Source organism: Cyclopterus lumpus, chromosome 6 (genome assembly GCF_009769545.1).
Source record: "Cyclopterus lumpus isolate fCycLum1 chromosome 6, fCycLum1.pri, whole genome shotgun sequence".
Taxonomy (NCBI): domain Eukaryota; kingdom Metazoa; phylum Chordata; class Actinopteri; order Perciformes; family Cyclopteridae; genus Cyclopterus; species Cyclopterus lumpus.
The window spans coordinates 19,950,271-19,963,993 of NC_046971.1; the positions used below are offsets into that span (position 1 = coordinate 19,950,271).

Below are 13,723 nucleotides of genomic sequence, written 5' to 3' on the forward strand. Positions count from 1 at the left end.
ATTGATGCAGCACTGTGCTCTGTGAGGGTTGATAACATAACTGATGATGTTAGACTAAATCTCTGGTCTGGGTAAAAAACGGTCATCCTGTAATTATCAGTGCACAGCAATGCTTTGATGTAATTGCTGCCAGCTAAACATTTGCTGTATCCTCTTTCTTTGCCCATATTTGGATTAGTTAGGCTGTGTTGTCACTGCCAAGATGATGAGCTTCTCAACGGCTCTTCAGAAACCTATTGATGTAGTCCTAGAGACTATTTTCATATTTCATACAGTCTGTGGTCAGGACCAAAGTAATGGACTGGCTGACCGGTGGGAAAATAGTTTAACATTAGTAAATACCCACTTGTTTAAACTCAGATTGATGAAGCCCATAGTAACTTCAGCTTAACTTATATATTTTAAAACTAAATGGAAAGGAATATGGATTTTGGTCTGCCCTATCTTAGTTTATATTTGTGTCCAAAAGGGATCTCAAAGTTCAGTACAGGAGGAACAATTAAAATGACTAAAACTTGTTTATGTATATATGGGCATACAAATATTATAGACTTGAAGAATGTGAGCCTATCCATCTGCACCACAACCAGCAACCTTTACATCTCATAATTCACTGTCTGCTCAGAAAAAGCTTTTTTCTATCAGAAAAGGCTATTAAAGAATACATTTTCCCGATAGAGAAGGGCTATGATGGCAGGGATCAGTCTTGTGAAACAAAGAGGGGAGATAATATAAATTGGAGAACCTGGAATGCTATGGGCGTTTCGGACAGGGCAACGGCTGCCTTTTTTTCGTCAGGGAGGGGGCGAGGAAACTGGGCGATGGAGAGAGATTGGTTTGTCAGGTTGGACTCAGAGGGTTTTGAGAGTGTGTGTTAGTGAGAGGAGCAGGTCCCTGCCAAACCGGAGAGAGGGACAGATAATCAAGCCAGAGTTGATGTGGGACTTTGTGTAGGGGCAAAGGAGAATAGAAACTCTTTAATAGATTAGCAGCACTCAAGTACTGGAACGGCCACCAGGGAAGCCAAGAGTTGAGCCATTGTCACACCTTGAATTCCCAATCCTCTTTACACCTTCATACAACTATTGCTTCACATTCTGCTTTTCTCTCTGAAATTAGGAATACATTCTCATCTACATAACTCTCATGCAGGACTAGGAGAAGAGAGAGAGAGAGAGAGAGAGAGGGAGGGGAAAAAAGAGTGACAGAAGGCTCGGAGAGAGATGAATGTTGATGTCATTTAGCTTTAAATTGACAGAGGGAACCACATAATGGCCGCAAGGGAGCAAAATAATTTACTCCAAACCACAGAAATGTATTCAAATAAAGTCCTATTCACATATATTCAGATCAAATCACTGTTGAAAATAAAGCACATTTAGAATGCAATTTTTTCCTCAGTGGTGTAATGCATATCGCTCCCTATGGTAATTCAAAAGAAGATAGCTCAGTTAAGAAGGCTCAGGAAAATCAATGATGCCTTACTGCTGGAATGAGACCAGATGCATATAGATGAGTGAGTTTTTCACTGGATTGGAGCTTGCATTTTTATCTACTGGCTATCTATCTATTGGTACGTTTAGAATGCACAGTTGTACACGTTCAATCACTTATCATTCAGCATACAATCCTTCAGTTGCAAATGTCACAGGCATATTATCTTATCATTTTCAGTTTGGACCCTGCTACTCCCCGAGACTAAAAACACCTTGTAATTAAAGGAAAATAAAAGTTGATCGGGTGGGCTGATTGCTTCACCGAACCAAATGGCATCATGTACATACACATCCATAAGAGCAAGGGAGCTGACTAATTTATCCTAACTCAACCATATCCCAGAGCTAATTGGGCGGCAGGCAGCCTGAGATACCTTAGACATTTATTGTCCAGGCGTTCTCAGTCTGACAAGCTGATAATGAGGCATTGTGGGACAGCTGGTCACCTGGTGAGGTGTTAGACTGACTGTTCTCCTGCTAACAAAGGGAGAGAGAGAGAGGGGGAAAGGTAGAGCCAGAGACAATAATGGGCCAAGCGGCCACCATCATGCTACAAATTGCCTGCCAGTTTTGGTGTAATCTCTCAGTTGAATCATTATCTATCTCCTGTATCAATCTCTGCCTTGCTTTCTCTCCACCCACTAACTACTGTTGGCACCCCACCAACCCTCCACCTCAACTTTTTCTACTCTCCTTTTCCACCAAAGGTACCTACATTAGCAATTAGCTTTAGATGTGATTTAGCTGTTATTTTCACCGGCATGCTGGCAGGGTGCTACTTGGCTGCAAAACAGTTGCAGATCTGACAATAATGTAACTGTCACTTATTGTAAGTGGCTTTGTATAAAAGTGTCAGCTAAATGATATGTAATAATGATATGTAATAATAATAACTTCATGCAGCGTAAAAGTGATGAATGTAACCACAAAGAAGTTCAGGAAACAATATGCGCTGCATAGTCCCCGTTTCCATGATGGCATATTTGGTTTTGGTGATTTTCTTTGTTTATTGCAGTCATTTATTTTGCCGACACCTTTTTTTATTTTTGTGAAGGTGACTGTGTCAGTGGGGGAGGAGCACTAGAGTGTGTGTCAGTTGCAATCTACTGCAATGTATGTGTCAAGGTTGCATGAGGTGTATTTTTGTTCCTCTGGACAGTTTTTGGCAGATGGTAGAATTTTTTTCAGATTTAACTAAAGTAATAACAATAAGTTTGGCTCTGTTCCAAATAAGAGTCCCAGTAAGCCAAGTCAGTGAGCCAGCATGCACAATACCAAGACCCTAAAAACTAGCTCAATGGAACAGAGCCATCATTCCCTCTATGCTATCAATTACTTGCTTTTTATGCTATGGCAATTGAAAATGTCTGCTGTAAAAAAATAAAAGACCTGTTGGAAACATTTACTATATCATGAAATAAAACGGCATTTGATGTGATAGAAGTTGTATTTATTATGCCCAACCCTGAGATGTACTTATCCAGCCTGTGTGTGTGTGTTTGCATGTGAGAGCAGAGAGCAGAGCAGCACAGCAGACCAGATCCTCTCTCCCTTCACAGCAGGAACTCGGGCCTTAATTACCTCTGATATGAACACAAATTAGTCTGGAATACAAACAGAGACTTAGCTATGAGAAATATCTTAATTCATACCCCATCATGTCCAATTACACAAGATATATCACCTATGCTAGGTTTAACTCGCCTGCATGGAGTTGGCAGAGGAAAGATAAACATAAATTAAAGCTGCGAGCAGCTATGAACGGGTCCTTGCTCACCAGCGCCGGCCGGGGGCGCCGGCATGACGCCGACCCGCTCGGCCGAGAACGCGGGGCCGCCGGTCTTGTGTTTTACCGTTTGTCGCGTAACCCCGATATTCTTTCGCCAGTAGGCAGCGCGTCGACTGCGAGTGAAAATAAGCTGGTCGATATCCTCAGGCCGCGACTTGTAACAAGCATGACAAGTTTGGGGCAGATTAGAGCAAGATTAGAGCAAGTCCAGTTGAGCCAGCAGGTGGCACTTTGAGAATGTGAACAAATACATGCACCATGTGTCTTTATGTGAAGTGTAGACCACGTTGTGTAAATTACATGTGAATCTGATGCATTTTTAGGCTTATTTGTTTTGGCCAGTAGGGGCGCTTTGAGAATGTGAACAGATACATGCATCATGTGTCTCTACGTGAAGTGTAGACCATGTCATGTAAATTAAAGGTAAAAAGAAAGTGATGAAAAAGTGTGTCCCAACATGGATTCGAACACACAACTCACACACTCAAGACAGGTGTTTATCCCACTGCACCACCAGTTTTCTGAAAAAACTTGATCGGAACTCTTATAGCTAGAAAATATTTGTGTCTAAAACTTGTCATTTTATTTTTTTAGTAGGTGTTCCAATGACAATTTCGAATGTTTCTTCTTGGAAATGTGTTCAGGGCTTGACTGGCATCATGCATGATTATCCTTGGAAAGATTGGTTTAGTTAAAGCAACAGTCATAACATTTTATTGGAATATTTTTAACGACAAGTGAGAGTGGGTGAAAGCGACGTGTGGGAGATAACGTTAAATGTATAACGGCAAAAAGTGCCAAAAACTAGCTTAAAACGGGCAACTTCGGCGAATTATTGTAGCGCCCCCTAGTCTTCAAATCGCACAAGATTTTTTTTACAAGTTAAGGCATGCCATGTGCACTTAGGAAAAATGTTTCATAATGATTAGTCCCAATAGTGTTGACGCTATGAGCATTGAAAAACAAGACACGCCCCTAAGATGTTCATTGGGCCATAGATCCTTACCACAATGAGAACAAAACGGTTGACATATTCCATGTAATCTGGCTTCAATGATTTGATTGATATCAGGTTTTGTTGATTTAGACCAAGCATGTAGTTAAGAAAGTTAATTATGTGTTTTTCACAAAATTCAAAATGGCGGAAAGTCAAAGTAGGCGGACCTTAGGGGTCTGAGAGGCTTTTTGTAGAGCAGGTGTAAATGAACATGTGTGAAAAAGTCAATCAGACATTCTGGGTGAGGGGCGTCGCCGGTCAAAATTTTAGGGGGCGCTAGAGATCAACTATGAATTGCAAAAATTTGATTCCTTGATCAGATGGCTTTTTTCACCAAGCCTGACAAGCGTGCCAAATTTGAGCGGTTTTCGTCCCTCGCAAATACCCTAAAATGCGCTCAATGTTCACCCTAACAAACTCAATTATTACCAAAAACACGACAGTCTTAACACGTTAATTTTCCAGCGGCACCCCATTCCATCCCTAAAATTTGGATCAAACGAGTTCCTGTCTGCGAATCATTGACAATATGCATGACTCACTGATGTTACTGTTATGTTGATGTTGCCACAATGACTCCCGAGTGACTTTCAAAACAAATGAAACTCAGTGTCCTCTGACAAGAGCGATATAACATGGCTGAAACAGTCTATGGATGTGCATGGATGAGGATAAACTCTTTCTTTTGATTAAGTATTACAATTAGATAACAGTTCAGATAGCTTCACCTGCTCTAAAGTGAAACACTGAAATGCAACTTAACTTGTTAACACAACTTGCAAGCCGCTAAAAGTAAGGTGTTCATAATCACAAGTATGCAGATCAACAACATAGTTATAAATGATCAATTTATAGTCAATCCATTCAATTCAATCACATTTCTTTTCAATATTATTTTCTCTTACTAGAAAAGCACAGACCACTGCCAAGGAGTTGTATTGAGTCGTATTAAATGCTGTTAAGAAGTGATCTTCGGTTAAAATGATTGTGGCGGCGGGGCGTGGTTAGGCTCAGCTGCAGAGTGGATGGAGCGGGGGTGTGGTTCAGGGAACGGTGCCGCTGGGGATGAGGTCTAATCAGCCTCAGCTGGGGATGAGGTCTAATCAGTCTCAGCTTGGGTTAATCTGTGTGTGTGTGTGTGTGTGTGTCTCCCCAATAAAGAGCAGTAGCGACTGAGAAGAGGGGAGAAGGAGCAGGAGGCGAGAGTTCTCAGTCGGTCGCCATACAGCCGATTGGCCGGGGTGTAATAAGTTGCAGGCTGCGGGGGTGCGTTCACGTCATACAGGGCCATGCGGTATGTGTGAATTAAATCTATTCGGACCAGTGTGTACTACCCACAGACATGGCAGTGAAAGACAAGGCAAGAGAAATATGATGAGTCAACCGAACCATGGGGATGTAGCCATAATAGTATGCAGTTTACTGCAGTAAAAAGTGAGATTAGCTGTGGACCGACACAGAAGTGCACATATAAAAACACATTGTGAGCGATCGCATGATTCTCCTGCCTTTTCCTTCAGATAAAATGATCAAAGTGATGAAATGAAATAAAAATTCAAACACTGATGTCATTGCAAATAAGAAGTTATCAGACAACCCCTGTTGTCAGTCAATATCAACAAGTATCGTATAGTAAAGTAGGTAGACAGGGCAAAGATGGAGAGAGTAGCAAAACAGAAAATATAGGGGAGTAGGATGGTGTCTGTGCAAAGCCCAAGGGAATGCAGGGCATGAAGGGAAAAGAGAATGAGAGAGATGACGAGCAATGGAGGAAGTGGAGGTGTAAACAGAGGATGGAGGGGCATGCCAAGAGACTCATGCTTTGGCTGCCTTTGTTATCAGTTTGCACAGAAATGTCAAAGCACTGTGACATCCCCTTCCTAGAGCTGCCCAACTGCTACAGTGTAACACACACCGCGCCACCACAAATCACACATACGCCCACATACATAGACAAATTGCCAAGAGCCCATGTACACGTGCCCCCCCCCCCCCCCCCCCCCACACACACACACACACACACACACACACGTTAACTTCATCTATCTACATATATGCATTATTTACCTGGCCGGGTAAAATGTTTGAAAGTAGACAGAATGGAGCCAGAGGTTGTTTTCCCGCACAAAAAGGAAGAATACAGTTTTTTTGCATGAGAGTACATGTATTCATACAATATCACAAATGCAGAAATAAGATGGTGAACATTAGTGGAGCACATAGCAGCTAAAGAGGCAAACACATTCCCTCAGGAGTTGGCGGAGAGCAAGACAGGACGACAGAGCTAAAGAGAGTGAATGGTGGACTTACATTCGTCAGGCGGATAGAAACATGACCCCAAAGGAATGATATGGTTCTGTCACTGCTCCAAAGTGTGAAAGGTTGTTATGAGAAGATGTACTGATGTCATGAATGACGACAACAACCATGAACATCGCCGACATTAACAAGGATGGGGAGATGTCTGACTCTTCCATCATCAATCCAAACAATCCTTTCAAAATCTACTACTACCGATCAGGACACCTATGGGGAACTGACAGGTTGTTAAATATAATTTGAATGATTGACAGAGAGACAGACGGATCATTGAAGCTGAGCAGACATGTTGGCAAAGTAAACTGTTCAGTGCCGAGATTTGCAGGCATATGAAAGAAAGACATCTTTCGAACTGCACCCTTCATCTTATCGCTGAGCTCAATCAGATCTGGCACCCATGACAACTAAAGCACCAAGAGGCTGTCATATCGCACCATACTGACAATGCATCCAAACTTCAGTTCACTATGTTTTGCTCGCTTTGGTTTATTCAACCAGGCCATAATCCACTCAGGAAAGCATTTACAGAGTATATTTGAGACCTATAAAAAAATAAAGAACACAGCATCAAATAATTACAAATAAAACCACATTAAATTCTATCGCATCAAGTAAGAAGGTCTATAGTAAAATGTGTATTTTTGTTTTATGTATCGGTGCTGAGCTTGCAGAACGCCTACTACTACTACTATGATGATTCAGGTGTTTTGTGAGGTCTGGCCCTTGTGTATCAATACGAGATTTTCCTGCTGGGAATTACATTTTTCTAATTTGCTCCCAATAGGCTAATTTTTGATGTTGAGGTTACGTGTCTGACTGTCAGTGTGCCAGCAAGCCAAAATGTAGACAATTATAGTAAAATCACTAACACACTGTATAGGTCAGGAATGAGAAGAGTTGAATAAATCACTTTTTTCTGTGAAAATTGGATTCCACCATTTAATCCCTGTTAGTTCAGGACCAAAACAAAACACTTTTAGTTTAACTGCATTACTCTAACAAGATTCAATTGTGTGAGTGTGTCAGCCTATTATCTTGGTCTGCATAGCCAGTAATGGCAAGTTGCATACCTAATGTATACCATCGCATGGCTGTATTATAAATTCATTACACAAGTTCAGCATGAAGATGACAACCGCTCAAAATGTCTCTATGGGATGCTGTGTGTGTGTGTGTGTGTGTGTGTGTGTTTCCTCTGCCAGCCTGTTGACTGATCCCTCTTATCTGTGAAGCTCTGTTGGTGATTACGGTTTTTGTCTGTTGGCTTTTTGTGCTAATGATGTGAGAACAAACAGCATCTTTTGTATATTTCACTCTCTTGTTTTACTGTCTGTGCTTTCTATCTCCAAACATCTGACAAGGATTCCCATGCAAGATATTTCTCCAAACAATCTGTGCGCTGCAACATGTTTGCCCTTAAGACACTTGACAGGTAGACCTGCGGGGCTCTTTTTTCCACTGAATCAGTGGAACACAGTTCAAGGTGAACAGCAGGAACACACAGGGAGAGCAACTGAGTTTTGCTAATTTCGTCATTAGCGTCGTGTGGTGCGACTGTGGCACCGTGTGACTCAAAGGAATACATGTCAGTGGTTGTGGTAGGTAAAGGCCTTTACTGTGATGAATAAACGACACAAAAAAAAGAGAAATACTCCGCTGCAGATATTTTGCCTCAAAACTATTTTTACTGGCAACAATGTGAAACAGTTGCTGCACTTTTTAATTAAAAAGGTTCAAATAGATTTGTGAAGGCAGTGGACCAACTATTTGGATCCTATTGACTCCTTTATTGGTTGTCAATCTGTCTGAGGTAAATTGTTGTATAACCTAAGCTATTGTAAGCTTTTTGATGCTCGGAGAGAATTTAAGTTCACTCTGGTAAAGAGTTATGTTGTGTCTAGGCATTTTTATTATAAAATACCCTGCTTTAATGACTGACACGCATGCACACGTAATGAGCTTGTATATCTGTAGGTGAGCAAAGCAGGAACCTTCCTGAAATAGAAACGCTGTACATTCAAGCAGACATTAATATTGTCTGTCACCGTGATAGCAGCGACAACAGCTCAGAGAGCCAAGAAAAGAAGTTGCTGTGACAAAGAGACAAACGCATCCAAGAGAATGTTGACATTTACAGCAGAAGCCAAAGGTGAAGAGTCTCCTCAAATGCTCTGCCAGCTTTGCCTCAAAATCATTCATTCTCAGACACTTGACCATGAGATGGGGAGCAAAGTGCAGAGCCTCCATAAAGTCACAATGTGTCTCTACGTAGCGATCATTAGAACCAGATAAAAAATCTCAATCGATACTATAAAGGCTATTTTGCTTTGTAATTCCTCCAAATGCACTAAAATCTCTAGTTGTTTGTGAAACTGTGCAGGGAAGAAAAAGAGAGGAGAGAAGGAAGTGAACATATTCGGTGTAAAATGTGTCATAGACAGGAAGAATTTCAAAATCAAATGGCGTTGCGCTCATTGATGCTTACGCTTATCTCATTAATGCAGAAAGGGCATTTGACTGAAGCCTGTTGTTTTTGTTGACCAATGCAAAACCATATTCAAAGGCAGTATTAAGGTAAGGTGGGAAAAAGCACCAGAAACAAGGATGAGTTCTGGTTGTTTAGACCAATAGTATATCCTGCACTGAAAATGTGTAACTAGCTTCCTGCTCCAGTGGGGCTCTTTTAGTTATGTGGGTCTTTTACTCCCCTACAATTTCATTTGTCTTATCCATAATTTTGTAGCCAAACTATTTTAGTAATTCAAATGTATCATCCTGTAAAGCTACAACACATTCTGTATTAACAGTGACATCACACATTTACTGAGGGTGATGTCACCCACCCCCCCCCCCCCCCCCCCCCCCCCCCCCGGATGGATAACTACTGGATTCAGACTCAAGGATCCTGCCTGCCTCATTGTAATATCGTCAGGTACAGCTTCATCTGAACACACAGGGAGATATATGTTTGTAGAATACGCTTAAATGCAGCTCTACAAATGGATAACATTACAGTAACTCAAACCATCAAGCTGCATCATTTCAAGGCGTTGGCGCAGCAGAGAGGGGAAAGGTAAAGAAGTGTGTGTAATAGGTGTGAGGGTATTTACAGCAACTGTGAGCATAGCATCTTCAAGTTGTTCTGATTTTGTAAGATGTATAAAAGTCTCAGTAAAAAAGAAAGAAAAAAATGTGTTGCTTTTCGGCCACCGCTATCAAAATTAGCCCCTCTTCTACTTAACAACCGAACGAGAGAGAGAGAGAGAGAGAGAGAGAGAGAGAGAGAGAGAGAGAGAGAGAGAGAGAGAGAGAGAGCAGCAGCGAGGCTCGAGCAAGCTAGAACAAAGAGTGAGAACAATGCTGTGAATCAGAAGGATAAAAATGTATTTCCTGATGGCTTCATGGCGATTACTTTCTGGAGCACAAATAAACACATCCAGACCTCCTCACTAACCTGCAGGGAGGTGCCGGATTCTGATTGAATGCAGCCCAAGGCACGCTTCATAGTGCTGTGGCCTGTCTGTGACAGCGCCCGGTCACAGACTCCGTACTCGATATACCACATCATATAACCGAGAGACTGACAGGGGAAACGCATACACGCAGAGGCACAGGGGCGGGACAAAGCAGCGGCGCTTAACCTCGGTGGGAGAACGGGCTGCACACTGCTGATTGGCCGGGGGTAATTCTTGCATGATATGCCTTTCAGACAAAACGTTGTCACAAGTATTAGTGTTTTCTTCTTTCTTTTTTTTCGTGAAGTGATTTCATTTTCAAGGCATGTGCATTTGACTCCATCGCTACAACAAAACACACCAACCACCCACACACAGATGTAGACATCATCGAAACAACCACACCTAGCCGAAGATCAGAGACGTCTCAAGTGTCGCAGTCATAGTGTGTGTGTGATATTGCTGTCCAACTGAATCCAATAAAAGCACATTTCTCTCCAGAGTCCTTGAGCATAACAATGTCACCTACCTTTAGGGGATCCCTCGAGCACCTCTCCAGTGTAGCGCCTCTCTTTGAAGATGGGCCGGTTGTCATTTTGGTCAATGACAGTGATCACTAGAATCGCCGGTCCCTCAGCAAGGTTTCCAGCCAAGTCTGTGGTTGAAACTTCCAGCTGTGTGGATACAAAGATAAATGGAGCAATCTTCATAAAACTGTAGCTGGGAGACGTTCCAAATCTGTGCTGTTCTGCTTCCTGCTACTTATAAAAAGAAAGCCACAGTTTTAAAATAGAGTCAAGTCTCTACAAACATCACTGCAATTTACTGCATCTCCCTCTACACAGTACAATGACACTTAAAAGCTGAATTTTTAACACGTCTTAGGACAGATTGTTGCAATTATTTTATCTTTGCTGCAAGTGGCGTGGCAATTTCCCTGGATTGCAATAATTACATTATTTGTTCCTTTATGGGTGTAAAGTGTCTGAGCTTTTAGTCTATAGTACTTTAACCGTTGCTGTTCAATTCCAAGTTAGTAGGGTAGTTGTAATACTGGCTGTCCAATAACTCAACCTTAAACATCCATGAAAGGTTTCTCTGAATTTGGTTTGTTTACTTTCTCTGAGAATTTCTTACATTCCCTCAAAACGTTATCTAATCGTGTCCTTGCATATCTAAGACTCTCTAGATTCCTTTACAGGCACTTAAAGATATACAGATAAAACCAGTCGAGCCGGTTAGGATTACTCATCCCCCTCATCTCCTCCTCCTCTCTACCTCCATCGACCCACATCACATATTTATGCATTCGGCTTCTCCTTACTCTGCAGTTTTGCTTGTCATACCCCCGGTTCACCTCGGGGACCTTGCCAGCTTATAACAGAGTAGTCAAACATATGCACACTATCAATTCGGCAAACAAGCAGCTTTCAATCCAGAGTGGGGCGACCCTGTCCTGTTTAGTCAGCCTACCTAAACACTAAATAGACACTACTAAAGCCCGGCCTACTAAATAGATCATTAAGATCACTTTGTAGTTTAAGAAAATAGAGATAAAAGACGCTCTCTGTATCAACTGACTCTAACACGCTGTATTGTCGTTCAGCTATTATGTATATTAATAGTAACTCCGGTCCTGTGTTGAGCACAACTTCAACAGATACGTCCCTTTTGAACTCCCTTGTCCTAGCTCCGGTCTCTTGCAGCTGGTAGCTGGTCAGATGTCAAACCTCAGCGTTCACGATACATAACAATGGATAGAATAAATACAACTTGGCTTCATCCAGAAGTGAAGCTCTTTCCTTAGTTGTACGTGCAGTATGTATACATAAATACAAGTAGAAATTCCAAATTGAGCAAAAACATTTTTTCAGTTTTACCTCTCACCCTTATCCAACATATTTTACATAGAGGTAGAAACAACCGTTGTCTTATTCTTCTCAACAATTATTAGTTGTATAATTGTCATCTGAACAAAAATAAAACAGATTATTATTATTATTCTGTGTGTGCACATGAGCCAATCTCTGTCTCCTTCACAAAAAGCATGAGCATGAGGGTTAAGGTGCTACATGTAGCCTTGTTAACCACCGTCAAATTAATAGGGATGGCTAGAAAAATGCATAAAGAAATTAAACCATCGTTGACATGGCTTTATCTTGTGTATTATACAAATGAATGTCTTGGTTAAGAATGTGATAATGATTTTGAGGCGCTATATCCAGCACATTTGGGCCAAATGAATTAATGGAGGCTACAGAACAAATTCATAAAATGCACAGGAAAACACCTCAAAATGCTAATGGCTGGACCCATAACAGCCTGTATGTTGCACGGGCTAAGTGTCTCAAGATTGGGATCACTTTCGATATCATCTGAGCATGTGTGCTACTAGAAATCCTATCAGCAGATGAGGCTGTGCACCTATGAAGTCAGTGATCTGTATCCCATAAAGACACCATGTGTAAAGACATTACCTCAACTCTAATCTTAATCTGTGGCTAAAGAGATCACTTCACTTCCTTTATTAGTGCTGGAGCCGGGCTGGAGAGATTCATCAGAGAAAGAGAGAGTAAGCCAGAGAGGTTCCTCCTTTATTTGTGGCATCGCATCACTGGCCTTTCCTCTTTCTATCAGTAATGCATGACATCACGCAACCTCTATATCACATGGGTGGGTCATCCCGCTCCTCTCCCTCTATCTTGCTCCTTTGTCTTGCCCTTTCTCTTGTCCCCCTATCTGTCCGTTACCACGAAGCCTGGAGCATATAGCGTAATGCCAGTAATGGCACACATGCAGCTGAACTAAGTGTTTTAGGTGTTAGGAGTCTAATGGTTTCATCTATCATCTCTCTCTCTGCCTTGAGAATATACCGTGGGAGGCTATTCATGAGAGGGACCATTTCCCCCTCTGTCTGCATCCTGCAGAACTGCTGACTCTCAACTAATGGTGTTCTCAACCCAACACTTATTTCCATCCAATCCCCAGCTCTCACACCCAATAAGAGGAATCTTATGAGGCTGAAACAAGCGCACAGGGATCTGCATCGCAAAAGAACGACAGCAAACACATGACTTCCCTCACTCGGACTGACGCAAACACATTAATACATGCACGTAGTCTAGCTTTTCTTCTCAGCACACCTGAGCTGTAATGAGAACATTAGCTGTGAGGTGCCAAGCATCAGATCATTTGAATGGGGGAATCACACCAGCAACACAGCAATAACCTGTTTGGCAGAAGGATGGAATACATAATTAAACACATATCGTCTCGCAGCAAAGAAAATTAGTGAGATTTGTGAAACAAAGCTAGCCGTGAACAGCTTTGGATTTACATGATTTTCTTTGAACTATGCAGTATATGACATGCACACATCTTAGCTGCGTCTCCCACTCCATGTTTTACCGAGGTTTGAGTGTAACTTCATTGTGAATGCACTGCATGCTGAATTAAAGAAAACTGAGCCATCTCAATTTTTTTGGGGGGGAGTTTGTCCTGTGCCGACGTGAGGTCCCGGGAATGTGTACAGATTGTAAAGCTAAAGAGTCAAATTTGTACTTTGTGATTTTGGGCTCTACAAAATAAATTTAATTGAATCTGCTTATTCCCGACGCTTCCACGCCTTTAGAAGCAAACGCAGAATGGGATAAAACAATTAGAGCAG

General features: G+C 41.8%; 1 protein-coding gene across 1 annotated transcript in view; it reads right to left on the bottom strand.

The window, feature by feature from the left end:
- Positions 1-13,723, bottom strand: part of cdh13 (cadherin 13, H-cadherin (heart)) — a 197,324-nt gene that overhangs the window by 117,399 nt on the left and 66,202 nt on the right. The window contains exon 7 of the mRNA XM_034534656.1: positions 10,586-10,730. Coding sequence (XP_034390547.1) covers positions 10,586-10,730 — 145 coding nt within the window. The remainder of the gene's footprint in view (positions 1-10,585; positions 10,731-13,723) is intronic.